This window comes from Lycorma delicatula, chromosome 12 (genome assembly GCF_047948215.1).
Source record: "Lycorma delicatula isolate Av1 chromosome 12, ASM4794821v1, whole genome shotgun sequence".
NCBI lineage: Eukaryota > Metazoa > Arthropoda > Insecta > Hemiptera > Fulgoridae > Lycorma > Lycorma delicatula.
This window is the reverse complement of record NC_134466.1, coordinates 57,907,723-57,928,839: the sequence shown is the minus strand read 5'-3', so window position 1 is coordinate 57,928,839 and position 21,117 is coordinate 57,907,723. Positions and strand designations below refer to the sequence as shown.

General features: G+C 30.1%; 1 protein-coding gene across 4 annotated transcripts in view; it reads right to left on the bottom strand.

Moving 5' to 3' along the window:
• Positions 1-5,138: 5,138 nt before the first annotated feature.
• The window catches only part of LOC142332943 (cystathionine gamma-lyase-like), a 46,049-nt gene continuing 30,070 nt past the window's right edge, over positions 5,139-21,117 (bottom strand). For all 4 annotated transcript variants that reach the window (XM_075379659.1, XM_075379658.1, XM_075379661.1 and 1 more), the window contains exons 6-9: positions 19,500-19,635; positions 16,371-16,523; positions 12,315-12,489; positions 5,139-6,598 (exon numbers count right to left, since the gene is read on the bottom strand). In XM_075379659.1, the coding sequence (XP_075235774.1) occupies positions 6,448-6,598; positions 12,315-12,489; positions 16,371-16,523; positions 19,500-19,635 (615 nt within the window). In that variant the 3' untranslated portion in view covers positions 5,139-6,447. The remainder of the gene's footprint in view (positions 6,599-12,314; positions 12,490-16,370; positions 16,524-19,499; positions 19,636-21,117) is intronic.

Here is a 21,117-nt window from a genome sequence, read left to right as displayed (position 1 = left end):
ATTGTAATATTATTATCATTATTAAAATAAACTAAAAAATATTTTTAAATTAAAAAATAGATATTTTATAACTTTGATTGGCTGCCCAATCCCTAATATTAAGCCCAAAGTATTTTTTGGGTCATTTGCACCACTACTACGCCTAGGAAGACAAAAAAAACATTAGACTGAAAAAAATATGCAATAAATAAAAATATAGCTTTTTTTCAAATTTTTGAGAAAGAAAGAATTAGGGTGATTTTTTTTTAAATGGTGAAGTAACCATGAAAGCATGTACTGAGATTAATATAATGTCGGGCTGTTTGCAAAATTTTGAGAAAATTGCCCCTAATGAAACTATCTATCTTAAGAGATATTCACCCCAAGCATTCATCAACAAATTGCCCGATACACACGAGTCTGTACCAAATTTCATATAAATCAGTTTATCCAGTTAAAAGTTATTAAGCTTCAAACACACCAACATACATATGTACATATGACCCCAAACTTTTACCAACAAATTGCCCCAAATACACAAGTCTCTGTGTCACATTTTATCAAATTTGGTTAATCCAGTCAAAAGTTATTAACCTTCAAACACATACATACAAACATTACCCCCACCTTTTTTTTTGTTATTTTGGGGAACCTGGGTCATGAAACATTAGAAATGTATCAAAAAAACCCATACTCTGTTTTTTGACTGATTACCACAGTTTCCTTCTTACAGCATAGCTCTAGAGCTATGATGCCAGGAAAGTAATTAAAAAAAAATAATGCAAACAGGAAGGTAAAAAGAGATTGCTATTGTATGATTACCGGAAAGAAAATTCTCTGGAATGTAGGAAAATATATATTATTTTTTACCCTAAGTTTTCCAATCTATTTTCTTAAATTTTCCCACAAAACTATTTTAAATGATATCAGATTGTACATCATTATGCTGTAAAAAGTCCAGTATAAAGCAACAGTAATGAAAAAACTGAAAATAATATTAAATCACCTATGTAAATGTAATTTTTTTATTAAAAAAATGTTCTACTAGTTGGAAAAATGTGCAACAGGATCACCAGAGGAATTACTATACTGTATAATTTTTAAATAAATCATTGAAAATGAGTTTACTTGGTAAATATTCAAAAAACTATATGGGGCAGTCTAGTTGGAACCTTTTACTGAAATTTGTTAAGATGAAGCACAATGAGATCCAAAGCTGGACCAAATGAGTGTATTTACCATAATTTGATAATGGCTAAACCCTGTTCCGGAGCTCAAGACCACTCAAATTATAGTGCCATTCAATTCATACACTTCTAGTAATAGATCATATGCACTTTTAATTAATAATTACTATTGATTGTATAATTAAGTTAGTTGTATATCCGATTCTTACATGAATAATTTTTGAGCTATTTGTTGTTTTATATTAAGTCATAATATATAATTCACTTCGTGATCCACTGCCTTTTTTGACTGAGCGAATCCAGATAATGATTTTTCCATAAAATTTTTTGTTGAAAATGGTAGCTGCTATCTTTCATAGGCAGAGGGTGAAAGACAGGTGTTCAGGAAGAAAGTCTCTGCAATGCTAAACATGAAATTTCCCCTTCATTTTTGATATCAAAATTTCCAGACAGTGTTTCAGTAGCTGAATATTATGTAATTCACTTTTATGTTTTACTACATCTTTAAGTCTTACACTCTGCCATTGTACCTTTCTCATTACACTATTAAATACATAATCTTACACTAGTTATTGATAAATTTTTTATAATTACCCCCTTGGACACCTTATCTATAAAAAAAAGGGAGATATAGAGGAAGTACCACCACTTCAACAAGCATCATTAATGTAGCCACCCTCTTTGGAAATGGTATTTAAGTATTGGCATGCGTAATAAGACAGGTTTTTATATAGGCTAGATTTCTCAATCAATTAAAATTGACAACTGATTTGTATTTTATTTTAATTTTCACTATATTAATTGCATTTTTTGTTAAACTCAATTAATTGGTTAAATCTAATAAGTTAGAAAAGTCTACAAGTCTGTATTTTTCTTAAAATTTCATTATAATTTTCACTGCAGATCTCATAGGCAATAAATTTTGAAAAATATTAATCAAATCTTTTTTCCAATACTCACTTGACTGATTTTTTTTAATGATTTTCCATTCCATTACATTACTCACTAACCTTTCAATCTCACAATTACTGTAAGATTAACCCATTTCTTCAATTAACATAATCTGTTCTATAATCTTTATTTTTCCTTAAAGTTTTATTAATAAGACTTTATTTCATTAGCGGTTTAACAAACTATAGTAGGTTGCCGTAATATATGATTCACTAACCAAATTATTTTATTAGGATATATCCAATGTATAGTTTCTTTCCGTAATTCATCTTAAAATTTTTCTTACATAATCTAATTTTTTTCATGACCATCTGTTGAGTGTTTGTTTGCTATACTGAAAGTCCTGGGTTTAATTCCTGGCTAAGGCCTAGAAAATTTATAATAAATCAACGTTTACAGTCACTAATAATAATCTCAAAAGTTTATAAATACTAACAAATTAAAAAAAAATTTAATATACTCTTTAATGTTATATTTCAAAAGCTTCTAACTTTAATTTTCCAAATATCATTTCCATAAAGCCATTTACTCCACATAAATATAAAAAAAATCTTTCAAACAATTTCCAAATTCTTCTAAAATTCATTATCCATGGAAAAGAATCCTGACAAGATTTACATTCATATAAAGAGGAAGAAAGTTTTTGTCTGTTTGGGATAGACAAAAAATTACTCATCAATCGCAACCAAATTTTTACTCATGTTTCTTGGCATAACTGGGAAGGTTTTTAGATAAATTTCATCTCGAAAAAAAAATGTATATACAAATTATGTAGTAGTGAGATTTTCTGGTTGAAAAACAAACTTTAATGAACTGTGAGTCTCTATCTCTATATGTTTTATGATTTAGTTTTGTATTTGATGTAACATGTTGTCAGACTGTGGGAGAGTACCCATATTTTGTAATAAATAATTAATCAAATTAGATTTTATATGGTAACTTTAATAGAAAAGGGTATGTGCATTAGATGTTACAATGAGTGTAAAGATACATATTTTCCCTGCATACGATTGGTTTTCTGTATCAATTAAGTGTGCTTGTCCATCAAGCCAGGACTTACAAGTTTATAGTTTGTGACTTTGGTCTCAACTTTGAATAACGCAAAAAGCAAGTTTTCTTCATTTTCTCCAGATTAACAAAAATAAGATGATTTTTGTTTTTTGTTTCAAAAATGTTGTAATGTAAATTTTTAATCTTCTAAAACAAAACTTCTGCATGGATGAGATCGGCTTTCTTTTGTACTCCTGGATATCTGACTGTTGCTTTCATCCATTTCCTTTATGACTAAATATTTTTTTTAAATCTGCTGTCTTAGATAGATGTGCTTTATAATATTTAAATAAAAGTTTTTCTTAAAGATCATAAAATGTTTTTAACAAACATATATATTCAATGAATTAAGTTTGATTACTTATTACTTAAAGAGTGGAATTTATTCCTATCATATCAACAAGCATATGATAGGAGTATAAATATATTTTTATTATCATAAATTTGTGTTAAAAAAACAAAAAAAAATGGATATTTAAAATCACACTGAAACATATAAGTACCAAAACAGAAATTTGTAACATAACAAAAGGTCTATATCGTCCTGCCTTAATATCTCCCAAAGTCTCAGAGATGCAAATGTGGTGTCATTTTATAATTTGCATGGTCAGCTCACCATTATAACTTTGAGTTTGTGTCACTGGCGAGCAGGTTGGTGGAGAGGGAGCAGAGCACAGATTGGCCAAAACTTGTGCTCTTACTCATTTCCATTCAGTGTAGCTCTTGACTTAGATGTGATTGCGGAGTGATTTGTGTGTTTTGAGTTTAGAGTTTGTTGAGATATTTCGATTTAACTAATAAGTGTATTTTGGACAATATTTATGTGTAAAAAATTAAAGTAAACATGTAAAAAAGTATAAAAATTTAATGTCGGCCTCAGCCTGCGCAAAAGCCAGCAGGAAATATAATTTATGCATATCATTGGAAAGGGGAGGTAATCCCAATGTCCGGTGCCGAACAAACAAGACTGTTTCAGGAGCACACTCAGTGAATGATACCGACGGCACAAGCACTTTACACTGCTTATTATGCCTTAGGTCTCTTACTTCTCATATCACAGACTAATGCTGAACAAAGCTGTCATCGAGTATTAGTCGAAATTAACATCATGCACCATTTAGTGTCTGTTTTATGTTAAAATTAAATTTAGTTCATAGTCAATGTCTCGTTTTTATTTCAATCCAATACACTAAAAGTGACTCACTGACATACAGACCGACCAATTTATCTGTAGAGTTGACCAAATGAAGGAACTAAAATTTTCCATTGGAGGCTTTGTTTTGTTAAAAAAAAATACGATGGTGGCTCTTCCATTTAACTCTACAGATAAGTTGGTTGGTCTATAGCTCAGAGGAACTTCATCCAAGGTCTGTAACGTTTCACATTAAACCAACAGCTGTGCGCTCCGACCAATTGTTTTACAATTTGAGAGTGAATCACTAAACGTGAATTTTTATTATCATTATTAATAACAAGCTAACCAAAGTAAGACTTATTATTTATATGATTAGTTGGAATGTCTGGAATTGAAAGGATACATATAATAAGAGTAAGTTCCTTATCACAATTATATAAATTCAACTTGATATCTGTATCTAATATTTTGCAGCCAGTTACCTAGCTGATTCTGTGTGTTTATCGTAAAAGCACTATAATTCTGTACTGACATTTAACAGGAATGTTTGGAATTTATTGACTAATGAGCACGATGGCATTGAGTTCCTGCAACTGCATGGCATTCTACCAGGAACCAGGACACGTCATAATGGGCATGATGTGCGTCTTTATGAAACTAACGGTGCTGTATGGCACCTTTTTTTGGACTAAAACTCTAAGAAAGGCAATTTATTAACCAAATATATCAAAATTAATTTTATATTGCTTCTAGTAATGTTCTATATGCAAATCTATTAAATGAGATAGAAGTATTAAATGAGATATCATGGGAAAAACAAAAAAACACATACACAATTAATCTATAATATAATTTTTATTTAAAGTAGATTATATTATGAAAGAAGCTCAGAATGATGAAATAAAATTTAGATTACATTTTATGCCACTCAAAACTTAAGTGTACATTTAAAAATGTCAATCTTTATTTGAGATCTACAATCTTTAATAAATAGTTTCTCAATTCATTTCTATCATAAATTTAGTTTAAAACCCTGTAGTATACTTTTATCAATGTAATGTATTATCTGTATATATATATATAGTTTTTTTTGGGAAAAAAAAATTAAGAGCAAGTACATTATAAGATACTTTAGTAAGTATGAAAAGTTATTAAATAAAATGTACTTAAGTTAAGTATACAATTAATATACGAGTTACTGTTAAAAATAACAGTGACTTAAATACTAATATATTTGGTAAGCAATACTTAAATTTCATAAAACTACTTAACATTAAATATTATTTAATAAGAAACAATGATCAGAAAATTAAAAATCAATCAACATAATTGCGCAAGTTATATTATTTACAATGTCAACTTAAGCAAGAACGATATTTCTATATCACTTTATTATTATGAATATACAATGAATAGTTACTAATAAAAAATGTATAAATAAGAAGTTAGAGGGTTACACTTGACAGATATTAATTAGTAAATGTAGAGAATAAAGATGATATACAAACCAGATGTTATAGGATGTAGCAAAAATTTTGAAGTTAAAAGATATTAATAGAAGAAAGCAAATAACTAAGCATATTACTTAAGACAGAATTCATAAATTTTGCAATAAAATAATAAGTAAAAGGCTTCTATACCACAAAATCTGTGTTTACTTGAATATACAACCTACTTCAAGATAAATCTTATTTACATTTTTGCCACCTCAATAACTTAACTGCTTTACCAGTTAGACAATTTTTACTGCTTCTTATGTAGTCTACAAAGCACCAAAGGATTTTAATCATTTCTTGCCATTAAAAAAAAAAATCACAAACATTAACAAACTCATAAATATTGATGGATAGATGATGATGAAACAGGTGCTCAATTCTTTGAAAAATTAATTAAAAACTATTAAAGTGTGATATGTCTAATAATAAAAAAATATAAGAACCAAATGGATCTTACTTTTCATATGATTCATATGAAGGAATTAGATAAAGGATTATAAATATCATTGAATAAAATTATAATGAAAACAATATATATGAATTTCTTTAGCAAAGATATACAATGATTAAATTAAAAATATCATTCTTTTACAAATACTTCTTAAATTAACCAACATACAGCACTCGCGCAAACACAGAATCCACTGTTTCATCTATCTTTCATGTTTTTTAAAGCTTGATCAAGATCTTCAATAAGATCATTAGCTGATTCAAGTCCAACAGATAAACGTATTAGATTATCAGTAATGCCTAGTTTAACTCTATCACCAGCAGGAACAGATGCATGTGTCATCAGAGATCTAAGAGTGAAAAAAAAGAGTAGTTATTATGAAATAGAATCATATATTACTATAAATTTAATTTAAATAAAAATTAATAAAACATTTGCTGACATATGGAAGGGCGATATGATCTCCATCTTTCTTCTGGAGGTTTAGGGTCTGAATACCATTTAGATGTGGCATTTTTCACACTAAAAATTTCCGTACTACATAGCTTATAGTAGGCTGCCATATGGAAAAGAACCTAGGTGAAAAAAATCAAGGAAAATCCTATCCCAAGAAAAACAGAGCAAAAAATTGTGTCACGAAAAAAATAAAAAATGAGATATCTACATATACTGTCCATTGTTTAATTAAAGACAGAATCAAAGCATAATAAATAAAAGTAAAAAAAAAGGATATCTAAAAGCTAATTAGAATTTATGTTCAATCATAATATCAATCATGATGTTCAATCACAATATTGATTGTTTCATTTAAAAGTGATTCACTGTTACTCACTCTACACGCTCGTATAAATAACAATAGAAAATAAAATCACTTCAAGAATGCATTACTTAGTAAATGTACATAAACATTTCTTGAAAATTCAAGCGTTAATAATTTATTCAAAGCAAAAGATTAAAATATATAACCTTTTTAAAAATGTGCACTTTGTGGGAGGGGGAAGATACTTAAAAAAGTATATTTTTCAATTTTCTGTATAAACTAATAATTATATTTTGTAAAACTGTTAACCTTTAAAAAAAGAAAGAAATCTTTTGTGTAGATAAAGAATTATATTTACATAAGGTACTAATTAATGTAATTTACAAGTTCAGTATTTTAAATATGATTAAAATTAGATTCAATCAATGTTTACATTTCCATTGTACTACAGTTTAATTTTTCATAAATTGTTAAACACTACTATTTTATTTACTAATAAACTATTCAAATTAACTTCTGACAGGCTGTCGAAAATACATTGGTTAGATGCCAAACTGCCAAAATAAGCTGTTTTTTTTCACATCTATTATTTGCCATCAATTATTTTCAACATAGTCAAGTGGTAGTAGATGAAATTTGAAACCTGCTACTATATTGCTCTTGCCAACTGTGAGGTTCAGTACATGATTAGGTTTTTAAATTGGAAGCAACGTCAAGATCTATTGCTGTAGTTATGATAATGCTATTCTGAACTCAATCTCTTATATTTTTGTATCAGATTGATGATGGAAGGGTGCACAGATATAAATCTAAACACCCTTCTTTTGTCTCAATGTGTAGCCGTATATATATACAGCTACACATTGAGACAAAAGTTCAATCATCACAATGGATTGGCAAAGGATCTATCTCAACGTCCCAAGAAAGCATGTCTGTTTCAATCCAATGTCAAAGTGATGCTCTCTATTTTATTTATTTTTTTAATGGAATTGTGCATTTTGAATTCTTGCCTCAAGGTGAAACAGTGAATCGTGCGTACTATCAAGGCATTTTTCAACAATTACTTGAAAAAATCTGCAAAAAGAGATCTTTCTTTTTCCTGTTTAGCCTCCGGTAACTACCGTTTAGATAATACTTCAGAGGATGAATGAGGATGATATGTATGAGTGTGAATGAAGTGTAGTCTTTTACATTCTCATTTCGACCATACCTGAGATGTGTGGTTAATTGAAACCCAACCACCAAAGAACACCGGTATCCACGATCTAGTATTCAAGTCCGTGTAAAAATAGCTGGCTTTACTAGGACTTGAATGCTGGAACTCTCGATTTCCAAATCAGCTGATTTTGGAAGACGCGTTCACCACTAGACCAACCCGGTGGGTTGCAAAAAGAGACCTGGGTTGTGGCAAGACAACTCATGGTTTCTTCATCCCCAACAATGCGTTCACACAGTTGCTTTGTCAAATCATCAGTTATGTGACAAAAATCGATGACTATCCTCTCTCAGCCTCCCTATTTGCCAGACCTGGTTCCTAGCAATTGTTTCTTATTTCCAAAATTAAAATCAGTGATGAAAGGACGCCATTTTGAGACTATTGATAACATTAAAGTATATTTGTCACAGACTTTAAAGGCCATTTCGAATGAAGCTATCCAGGACTGCTTTGCAAAGTGGATACACCTCTGGGAAAAGTGTGTGTGAATAGGGGAGGGGACTATTTTAAAGGGGACAAGGAGCAATAACCTGTAAAATTAATAATAAAAATTAAACAAATTAAGTTCAGTCATTTTCTGAACAGATCAGTAAACAAACTGCATATAAACAAACAAAATTTGTAGAGACTTTAATTTTAAGAATATCAACCAACATAAATAATATCAACTGAACATGAAGAAGGGTTTAAGAAATTTAAATTTCATTAAAAACAATGAGAAAAAATACTATATTATAAAATTTAAACCAAAACAAAAATCATTACAATATTGGAAAATATCTAGAAATAAAATCTATTATTAAACATAAATTATAATATCTTTATGCATTTTTAGGGCACAATTTTTTACAAGCTAAAATTTTGAAATGAACTGCTTCTAAAGCTATTTCTTATGTTTATAAGAAATTTTGTCTTTATTTTTACTTAGAGAAAATACCCTGAAATTCTTTTTTTCTTCATGAGATATCCTGTTTGAAATAAAATAAGTAAACAATAAATTAAAATATCTGTACATTATAACATCACTATAGTAATACATTTTTAACACTGAATTTGTATTAAACTCAACACAGTGTGTCACAAAGCTTTAAATCTTCACAGTGATTCGCAGAGATATTGAAAATTTTATGAAAAATCATGTTTAAAAATGTGAAACAATCTGATTACGGTTTCCCTGAATTAATAAATTAAGCACCAACCTTAGAATCAGAGCACTAAAACTAGTTTTTTATTTTATTTACCTTAATAAACTTCTAAAAAAAAAAAAATACTTACATTAAAAATATTTAATTATTTGTTCTTAAAGAAAAACTAAAACAAATAACCGAATGGCTAAATTTATATGTGTATTTGATGAAAAACCAGAAATTTTTTTTTCAGATGTTAATTTTCGAACTATATAATATTTAAATAGTACAAAAAATCTAGCTAACCAACTAAACCCACCAGGTTGGTCCAGTGGTGAACTCATCACAAATCAGTCAATTCTGAAGTTGAGAGTTCAAATCCTAGTACAGGCAGATAACTTTATATGACGTGAATACTAGATCATGGATACTGATGTTCTTTAGTGGTTGGGTTACAATTAACCATCCATCTCAAGAATGGTTGACCTGAGACTAAAAGACTACACTTCATTTACATTCATACATATCCTCTGAAGTAATACCTTACCCCGTGGTTCCAGAGGCTAAACAGAAAAAGAAAGAAGGCTTAACCAACTAAGCCTCACGGTATAGATTACAAATGAAGAATAAGTCATAAAATGATCAGCTAGTACAATCCAAATAATGTTTGATTATATAAAACTCAATCTTTTCTCTGATAACTTCCACACCTGCATTTCTACTTTTTCAAAATCAGTACCCATTTTCTACAAAATTTTATACTTCATACTAGAGACCGGATTATATGCAACATAAAACGCTTGAAATATGCATGAAAACTGTTAAAATATGTAAATTTAAATAAAAGTAGTAATTTTTAGTTTTTTTATTTAAAAATCAGCATACAAGTAGTAAGTAGTCGAATAACATATTGATAGATTCTATAATTAACAATTATTTAACATTTTTGTTACTTTTGTAGATGTAAACAATCAGGTACTGTTCCAAATGTTCGGTAGTACGATTGTGTCTTCGATCACTCAAAATATTTTTATAAGTGGAAAAGGATCATTCCACATCCACTGAGGTAACTGGACAGTATTTGAATTTGGGTGCTATGTTAGCACTTATTGTTTCTGGCGAAAGTTCACCCGTCCCATTATTAAAACTATCAATTTGACACAAAGGTTCAAAGTCTGGGTTATTGTTCAAAATGTTTTAAAATTTTTCTTTAAGTTTACACAGAATATCTCTGGCAATACGGTGTTCATTTGGCAGATTTTATTCTTTAACTGACTGGTTCAGTCGACGTCAAACCTTGAGTTTCAAGTTTTTTAATACTCACAGATGTGTGGGAAAATATATGCTAATCACAGCTATGTTTTTTTTTTTACATTAGAATCATTAAATGCTTCCATGGATTGACAAACTGTCATAGCCTCTGCACTATCGAAGTCGTTTACTACACCTCTGATGGCATCGAAATGTTCATTATAAAACAGTACAGCTTCAATCCACATTCACCTTCGAGTTACCATGGTATGGGAGGTAAAGACACATTTGGCAGTTTTTCTTTATAGGCCTTATTGCGAGCAGGTACCTTATGAAACACTTTCTTTGTTGATGAATCAATTTATTTACATTCCCAAAGGTGGATCGTACTTCTTCAGCAAGTCGATGTACTTCGTGAGCAAAGCACGTCACATGAATAAAATTGGGATAAAATACTTGGAGGGCTTTGGCTGCCTTGATCATATAGGGGGAGCAGCATCTGAGAGAAATATAAACACTCTTTCATTTGCAGAAGATTCAGGAAATATTTTTTTAATACGCTCATTCACAAATCTGGTGATCGTAGAATGATTTGTCTTTTCAAGGTCTTTGTAGGCCACCATATAGGAAGAAGAAGGTTCTAGTTTTAATGCACCAACAATTAAATTCACAATGTAAAGGCCACAATTGTCTGTAGTTTCATCAGCTGAAATCCAAATAATGCTATCCTTGAGTTCATTGCGTATTTCTTACAGAACATGTAGGAAAATAGTCAGTATATAATCTTTACGCAATGTTGATTCATCTGGTATATTTTGATTCAAGCAATATTTTTGCAGAAAATCTTTGAAGGTAGGATTTGTAAGTTTGTGAAGAGGAATATTACTTTTAAGCAATTCTTCACATAAATCCATGCTAAAGTAGTGTTTTTGTTTACCTTTGGAAGTGTAATTACTGCTACTTGCCACTGTTATAAGTTGTTCTAGTGGGCCTTTCTTTTGCAATCCTGCCATATTGACTTGTCTTGACATGCTATTTGAAACTTCTTTATGCACAAAATATTTTCTTGCAAACTCAACAGTATAAAACATTTCCGTCGCATGTAAATGTTCCAGGATGGTCAGCTATCTACGAAGAGGAATTTTTTTTTCGGGAGGTATGGTACACATTAAACTTTGCTCAAATAAATAAAAAACTAAACTAATGCAATAAGTGCGTCAACAGAAACCTGTTTAATTTAATTGCCTAGTGCGAGAAGTGCTGCAGTAGAAGTGTGCAATGCAGAACGGTATCGTCTGTCTGTCTCGTCTGAGTGTATTTTATCTGGCCTCATAACAAAACCATAGATGCATGGCTGCTAAGTGTGTTCTAAGAGCTGTGCAGCTAATAGATTTGGCCGGCTACAACGTAAGATTTCATTTAACTAAGTACTCTACCGAAAAATATTGTAAATATAGTGAAAATATGCATCATCACTAGACTTTAAGGAAAATATGCAATAATCGGTGAGAATGGGCTTAATATGCAAATATGCAGATGCATATAATCTGATCTCTAGTTCTTACCATAATACCTAAACAACTGTCTACATTTCAATTATGAACATTAAAATATTATACAATATTAATCCAACGTCACTATAAAATATGATTATGTATATTAATAAGACAATATTTATTTGAAATAAAAATACAAAATGATATGTACTTACGGTATTTCTGCTAAACTTTCATGTCCTCCGAGACTCTCAGCAAGCATAAAAACTTTAAGGGATTGTAAAAACTTTTTGCTTTCCTTCAACCCATATTTATGATAGAATGATAACACTCCACTACATCCAGACCACTGGTTTAAGGCCAACTGGTGATGAGGATGTGATGGTAACCCTGTTCATAATAAAATACAAATAATTATACTTTAACAGTATTTAAAATAATGATAATAAATAAATAAAGTTACTAACAGTCTGAATATCAAAAATAAAGTGTCAAGATTAGAGCACAATATTTATTTGTCTTGTAAATATGATGCTTTACTTTTAAATGTTTAATTTCACATTCATCAAAAAATCTTCTGAGAATTTTGATAAGAAAACTAAGTAAAAGATTAAAGCAAATGTTTACCAAAGAGAAATATGAATTTAAGAACAGAAGAGGTACAAGAGATGCTAGTGAACTAATGAGAATTACAAAAAAAAGGTATATAAGAATAGGTAACGGACTGAGTACATGTTTTATAGATAGGGAAAAAGTATTCTACTGAGTCAAATGGGATAAATTAACAGAAATTTTAAAAGAGCAAATGGTTAGAAAGATAGAAGATTAAAGAATTGTATCTGAATCAGAAAGTTATGAATGCTCTAGAAAAGATCCATGCAGGAAAAAGAAAAATAGATTGTTAAAAGATTGCAGTTGACATGGAGGTTTTTAAGAAATGAATCACATCATATTTAACAGATGACTTCAAAATATGGAATAAAGAATATAGAATGAAAATGAAAATTAAGTAAACAAATACTTCAGGGTAGAGATAGCCAATCAAAGTTCACAAAGAAGAATTATTGAATAAATAAAATAGTAGACACTTGGATACAAAATTATAATGCAAAAGTGAAAATTAAATAAAAACTAGAATAGGAATGGCCAAAAAAAAGAAAAGTAATTTAATAAAAATAAAAAAATCCCTTTTGGCACACTGGAAGGCAGAGGTACATTTCACCGATACTAAGTTGGGGATAAAAAAGATTTCCATCTTAAAGTTAAGAAAAAATGCAAATTTACTCAATACAACAATGATTGCATGTGAAAGTTTTTTCATATGCAACAAAGTTTTTTTACATGCGAAAAGCTTTTACTTGTTTAGAATACGACAAGCCCCATCTTCTTACAATTCCAGCAACATTTTGGTCATTCCTTACTGTAAGGGTTGGTTATATCAAAAACAAAAGTTTTAGGTAATGTTTATAGGACTAACAACAACTTAAAACTGATTTGATGCCTATTAAGGGAGGTACAAGTTTTTTGTCTTCAAGACCCCATTTTTTCCACCTCTTGGGTCAATGGTTGGTGATATCAAAAAACTTTACTTAGATAAGTTTTAGGCCCTTATTCAAGGAATAGTAGGAACTTTAAACGAATTTGATAGTTTACTTAATAAGAAAGTTGTAGCGATACTTTGTCTTTTTCTAAAAAGCCCCCATTTCCATCCCAGATCCGAATTTTGCTCATTAACGAACTCCACCAAGATTTTGGATCATTATATTTTATGTATCAACTTGAAAGTGAAATATATATATATATAAACTTTTGAACTTTTAAACCTATAAACTTTTTGTGGTTTTGGGGTCTGGGAGATGTGAAACGCAAAGATACGTCAAAATTTTCCGGAAGTTGAATCATGGTACCCATTACAATATGTAGTTTTCTTATGAAATCTACCTAAAAGTTAATTGTTTAGTAATAAGATAGAATTAGACTTAATAAGTGTCTTGTAATGTGTTATGTTTGAAGTATACTTCTGTACAAATGGTAAACAAGGACAATAAGAAAAAAAGGGAGAAAATAGGTTGGAAGCATTTGAAATGTTGAAATGGAGGAACTGTAGAAGTTTACTGGGGTAGACAGAGAGAAAAATTAAGAAGAGAGTGAATAAGAACAAAAGTTTAATCAGAGTAGGAAAACTAACACTTGTGACGACATATTATGAAAGGAGGAGGACTGATTAAGTGCTAGAAGGATCATTATAAGTTGGTAAGAGAGGTTAGAAAAAATTAAAAATTATTGATGATCTAGAATGAAATGGGAGTTATTAAGAACAAGTTTAATTTAATTGGAAGTATGGCACAATGGACCTGCCTCAGGGCAGATAATCTTATGATGATGAAAGAATATAAAAAACAACCTGAAGGAATAGAGACCAAAAAACAATTTTACTTTCCCCCTTGAAAATATTAAAAAGTTAAAACCTAGTAGAGACATTTCAATCAGGTAATAAATAACAAGATCATTCAGAAAATTTAGATAAAATCAGTTTGGCAATTTACATGCAATTCTAGAAAAAGGAAAAAAGAGATATCAATCAAAATAATGGGCACGCTGAGATAGTACTTCAGTTTTACATAATATGCTAATAAAACATGAAAACTGTAATTTTACTTGCAAAATGTTTAATTTTATATAAATATAGCTTCAAAAACAAAATTTAATTTTAATTTTAGGTTAAAATCTTGGTTACCTACAAAAAATGTGAAATGATAAGATTGTCTATTATCTGGTATCTCAAAAAGACTTAGATTTTGATTACAAAAAAAAAATCTTTTAGATTGATGACATGGTAAAATGTTACAACTATTGGGTTAACTATTATTGTTTACCCTTCCAAGTGTACAAAATTAAGGAATCTGGGGATATTAATTTGTTATATATCTCTTAGATGAGGTATACAGTGTTGATTTAAGGCTAGAATCAAAGCGCAAAAAGGACAGTTATAGTTGTATACATGGCTGTAGACTGATTCCCTATATTTCTGCTAGAAAAGATGGGAACTCCTGAGCTGAAATCCTGCGTTTTGTAGTTTGCTAAAGTGAACCTGTAGTTACAACTTAACTTGGGTTCTGTAGGAAGTTTAATTGTGATTCTATGAATGACAATAACATTAATCGATGGGGTAATCAGTTTGAAACGACCAGATATCAATGTAATGGAAAAAGTAGGGATGACCAAGGATCTCTGAAGAAAATGTTGAACATGACAGGGAGTCTTTCCTGTGTAGTTTAAAAAATCTATTAGGAAGACCAGCCATGAACAAGCAGTGCCGGTGATGTCAGTGTGGAATGTTTTATGGAAATGCTTACATATGAGTCCATACCATTTACGGCTGTCATAGACTATCCTTCCATAGCAGTTGAAATGTTGCAGCATGAAGTTGATGACTTGTTTGATCTTATTGTATTTAGTGATGAGTCATCTTAGTGAAAAAGTTAACACACATAATGTCCACATATTGAGATTAAAAAATCCTGATGAACTCTTACAATGCAAAAGGGACTTACTTCGAATTAAATTTCTGTGCAATATCCTGCTGGCAAGCTATGGGCTGTTCTTTTTTGCTGGAACAAATGTAACAAGAGTTGCTTATTAGGATATTACTGTGTACATGGCTCTTTCCTCAACTGCAAGATGGACCTAAGAATTTTATTTGGCAACAAAATGGTGCACCTTCTCACTGGTATAATTGGTACGAGATTGGTTGAATGATGTTTTCCCAATTGCTGGATTGATCAGTATGGACACGATGACAGAGCTTGTTTTCGTGGCCTCAAGGTCATCTGATATGACCCCATGTAATTTTTTCCTCTGGAGTTTTATGTTGGATCTTGTGTATGAGCCTCTGTTACCTACTGATTTATCAGATTTGAGATAGAGAACTGAAGCAGTTGTTACTTCCATTATTCTAGATATGCTAGTTCAAATATTGGACGAACTCTCTGTCAGTTAGATGTGTGCCACACAACAAAACGTGTTCACATTGAATTCTTGTAGGGAGAAACCGTAAGTGTTATTCTTTCATTTTACTTGTAATTCATTACTGTAAGTCAAAGTTAAGAAATATTAAATAACTTTAAAATCCTGATATTCTTTTTTGTTCACTTTGTATTATTGAATTTTAAATATTTAATAATAGATTACAGATATTTCTTTTTTACATTTTACTATGAAACTAAGATAAAATTAATATTAACATGATATGAAATGACAACAATAATTACCTGGATGTAATACTTTTTCAATATTTGGATGCTTTTCTAAAAACCGACCAACTGCAAGACCATTTCTCATATGTTCTTCCATTCTGATATGCAATGTTTTAAGACTTCGATTGACTAAAAAACAATCAATAGGAGATGGCACAATTCCAGTTGCTAAAGGAAAAAATTAAGACAATTTTAAAAATGTATATGTTACCCAGTCTGAAAACTGGTATAAATTTCCACACAGATATTACAATATTGTCATAAGCTGTAAAAGAAAGCCTCGGTACCATTTTTAAATAGTTCTAAATATTATGCATCAAAAAAAGGTACTTCCTTCTCTCTCTTCAGGAGCAAATAAAGCTGGAATATCAGTACAGCTCTAACATATTTCATCTCTAAAAAAATATCAATCCAAACTTTATTCTAGAAAAAAAAAAGCATAAACTTGCATTTCTGGACAGACAATTCATATAACACACAGATACATTATGTAAAGATAATATTACAACCCCCTAAGATTACACCTAAGACTAAAACCCCAAAGAAGTAAACATGGAGCTTGATCTGGAAATTTGCTCAACATTCTTAGACTCTTCACATCAAACTTAGTCTCATCCCAGAAAATTGGGTGCTGAAAAATGTTAACTTCTGTATTTTTTTGCATGAATGACATATACAAACTTAAGGCTTAATACTTATGTCATTAGATTAGGTCTTAATTTAACATTTCTTTTTCTTTTAATTTTTTTGAATCGGCAATAACATAAAATTTTACACTAAAATAAAGGTATTGAACAGATTTTATTTTTAAAAAATCTCAATTCTATTTAATTAAGCTATTCTTTCTCTTCATTACATGTTGAAACCTAAAACAAAAATTAATGAATTTGCATCTTTAAAAGATCACAAAAATTGTTATTTTTTGAATTATTAAAATTGACATACAAAATATGTACATTTAAAACCTATAACAAAGCATAAACATATTGCTAGACTTGTAATATATATGATGTATGCTCAGAAAATAAAACATTTTTAATTACGCACACATGGAGATATTTAGTGACGTGTAGTTGGCAGCATTGTGTTCCGCATAACCTCCTCTGTAACCAAACGTTTTTGGATTGTTGATATCTCATTTAGTATTTGTGTTATTGTTATTTGAGTGCAACATGTTTAAGTGTTAGTAGCGATTTTCAGGAGCAACGATACAATGTAAAATTGTGCGTGGAACTGGGGAAAACTTTCTCAGAAACATTTCAACTTTTCAAATAAGTTTATGGACACGATTCTCTGAGTCGTATACAATGTTACATATAAGTTTTCACAATTTAAAAGTGGTCAGTCAATTGAGGATGACCCTCGACCAGGAAGACCTTCGACTTCAACTGATGACAGCCGTGTTCAGAAAATCAATGATCTGGTGCGTGCAAATCGTCAATTGACTATTGGAGAACCGACAGAAGAGGTTAGCATCTCGATTGGATCATGCAATAACATTCTGACTGAAAACTGAACATGCATCAAGTAGTAGCAAACTTTATTCCTCGTTTGATGACCGAACAGCAGAAAAAACATCGAGTGAATATTTGTCAACAACTTCTCGAACAAGCCAATGATGATGATGAAACATTCATGTAAAGTATTATAATGGGAGATGAAAGCTGGGTTTACAGCTATGACATAGAGACAAAAGTTCAATTATCACAATGGATCGGTAAAGGATCTTCATGCTCCAAGAAAGTATGTCAGTCTCGATCCATTGTCAAAGTGATGCTCACTGTTTTTTTTTTTATTTTAATGGAATTAAGCATTTTGATTTTTTCTCTTAAGGGGTAACAGTGAACCATGCGTATTATGAAGGTGTTTTACAATGGTTATGTGAAAAAATCTGCAAACAGAGACCAGTTGTGGTAAAACAACTCATGGTTCCTTCACCACATCAATGAACAAAGGTGTGTCCTTCTGGCAAATTGGGAATGGCAAGCAAAGTGAGCTCTATGGCCATGGGGTAGGCTCCTTGGCCCTGAGGAGCCTCTGAGTTGGCTCCAGGATTCAACAACCACAATTTAAAGGTAATTTTTATGTATTTATTAATTACTTTATGTTAAATAAAAATAAATAATTAATAACCAGTTTAAAAAGATATAATAAAAATAACTGATATCACAACCACCAAAAAAACAATTTCATTGTAAAAGTGTTAGTGAATCTCCTTATTACCCCCAAAATCAACCCACCAAAAAAAAATTAGTTGAAAAGAGGCCCAAAAAACAATAGTTTGTCCTGAATGCCAACAAAAATAGAATGATATAAAAAAATGGTGAATAATACAAATCCTCTACAAACACTTAACAGTGTGAAGGCATCCCTAAAAAAAAAACAAAAAACAATTGTTTGTCTTGAATCTGAAAAAAATTGGCATACAAAGAAACTGAATACTATTTGCTACTCTAAAACTTCTCTAAAACGTAATTCTTTACTTTAAACGCAAAGAAAAAATATTTGGTAGATTAAGTCATGCAAAAGCTTGAAACAAATTACAGAAATTCACTCATCACAGGGCTGTTTTTATTCTATGTTCATCTGTTGAAGTACTCACTCTACTGAATTGTTGAGAAAAATTATTTAGAATAACATTATTTTGTAATTGAAACAAAATATAACAACTGGTATACAAAAAACATGGAAAAAACAAGCAAGCTACTCTCAATCATTAAAAGCAACATGTATTTAGAGAAAATTTTGCCATTTATTATTTTCTAACTGAAACAGCTCATGGCAAGTGGATTTTTGTAAGTTTTTTCAGATTTCTGGATGACTTAATTTACTGAACGTTATTTCTTGGTTTAAAGCAAAGAATTGTGTTTTAGGGAAGTTTGAGAGTAGCAAATAGTATTCAGTTTCTTTGTATATTAATTTTTTTTCGGATTTAGGCCAAACAATTGTTTTTTGAGGGATATTTTCACACTGTAAATGTTTGTCAAGGGGTTGTGTTATTCACCATTTTTTAATATTATTCTATTTTTTTTTTTTGGGAGGGGGTGATAGTAAGATTCACTAACACTTTTATAATAAAATAGTTTTTTGTGGTTATATATTTTCATACACACAGTAAAATATATGTAGCTTATTTTCACTTACAGTTTTGAGTAAATAATAACTGTTCATATAATTTTTGATCATTTAATGCAATAGAGCCCATTATTACGTCGGAATGTCCATTTAAATATTTTGTAACAGAGTATAGAGCAATATCACACCCAAGTTCCAATGGTTTCTAAAAAAAAATAAATAAAATTACGGCATGACCTGTGTGAAAAAGTTTTACAACATGGATAACTATTAATAAATACATGCATAAAACTTTAAAAAGAAAAATAATACTCTCCTTTCTTCTTGGTCATTAATCATAATTAACCCATTGACTTATTTACATGAATGCAGTTTCCTGCTAATTGCAGGCCTATGTTTAAAAGCCTCACATGCTGCTTTATGCTTTGCATTTGCTTCAATGGATCCAACTTGGTTTTAATAGATTGTTACAATTTATTTTATTTCCAACAATTACTGCTAGATGTCAGATAAAAATATATTTAATAAAAAAGGGGTTTTTTAAAATTATTTTATGGGTGAAATTCATATACCAGTGGGTTGTATTCAATAATTTAACATAAAATTTAAGTCATGCTTCAAAAGGGCCAGCTGCTAAAAAAAAACAGTTGATAAAAAATGAATCATATTTTGTATACGCAGTTAGCTTCATTAGCTGACTACTGGCCATCTTGTCAGTGGCCTGTTGGTGGCAGAGATTAATGATGGCTGTGGCAGTAGGCAATCCTGCCAATTGTGAATCTAGAATATGATCCAATTTTCCAATGTTGGTAATGCATTATTTATATTGAATTTAGAAAATTCAATATAAATAATGTGAAATTTACAAGCCTATAGTAATGACTGAAGGAAAAATGGCAATGGTGTCATGTGTTTAATGATGATCATACAAACGCTCACAAGGATGAGAAATGTGGAACACCTAGTGTTAAAAAAAATTACCTTATTGATCGCAAAGATCAATCTATTATGTGAACACAAAGATCGAGAAAACCTGACTCTTTGCAATTAGTTTTCTTGTAGTGCAATTTTCACTTTCAAGGAACACAGTATGGAGAATTGTTACTGTAAAACTTGGCTATCATAAGTTGTGTGAAAGATGAAACCCGAAAATGCTGACTGATGTGTAAAAAATAATCAAAAGATGGGATCTGTATATGCAGACTGGGACCACTACAAGATAAATAGGGAAAAATGTTTTCTGTCATAACTTCAAAATCAAGCAAACGCTTGGAAGATCAAGGCGATTATTTTCTAGAACAAAATAGAAAGAATAATTATAATGAAAGTACACCGTGAAACACTTGCTAAACTAAGGCATTCAAGCCTCATCATTAAGGTAGAAAATTTCTTTCCCTTCTTCACAACGATTCATTTTACTTGGGTATCTTGTACTCTACAAAATTATGATCTTTGTTGCTTTTAATCGTTACACTAGACATTTTATTTTGAAAGAAAGATCTGTGAACTTTTCTTCTGATTGAGATTAACTTTTTCTTTGTCTGAGATTTCACATCACCTGGGAATTTTATTTTTTTGAATTACTTTGTAAAACAATCTGTAAGATATGCCCAATAATTTCAGCAATTTTTTCCACAATATAATTTTTTGTTAAATTACTTTTTCATTTTATTCATGATTCATTACT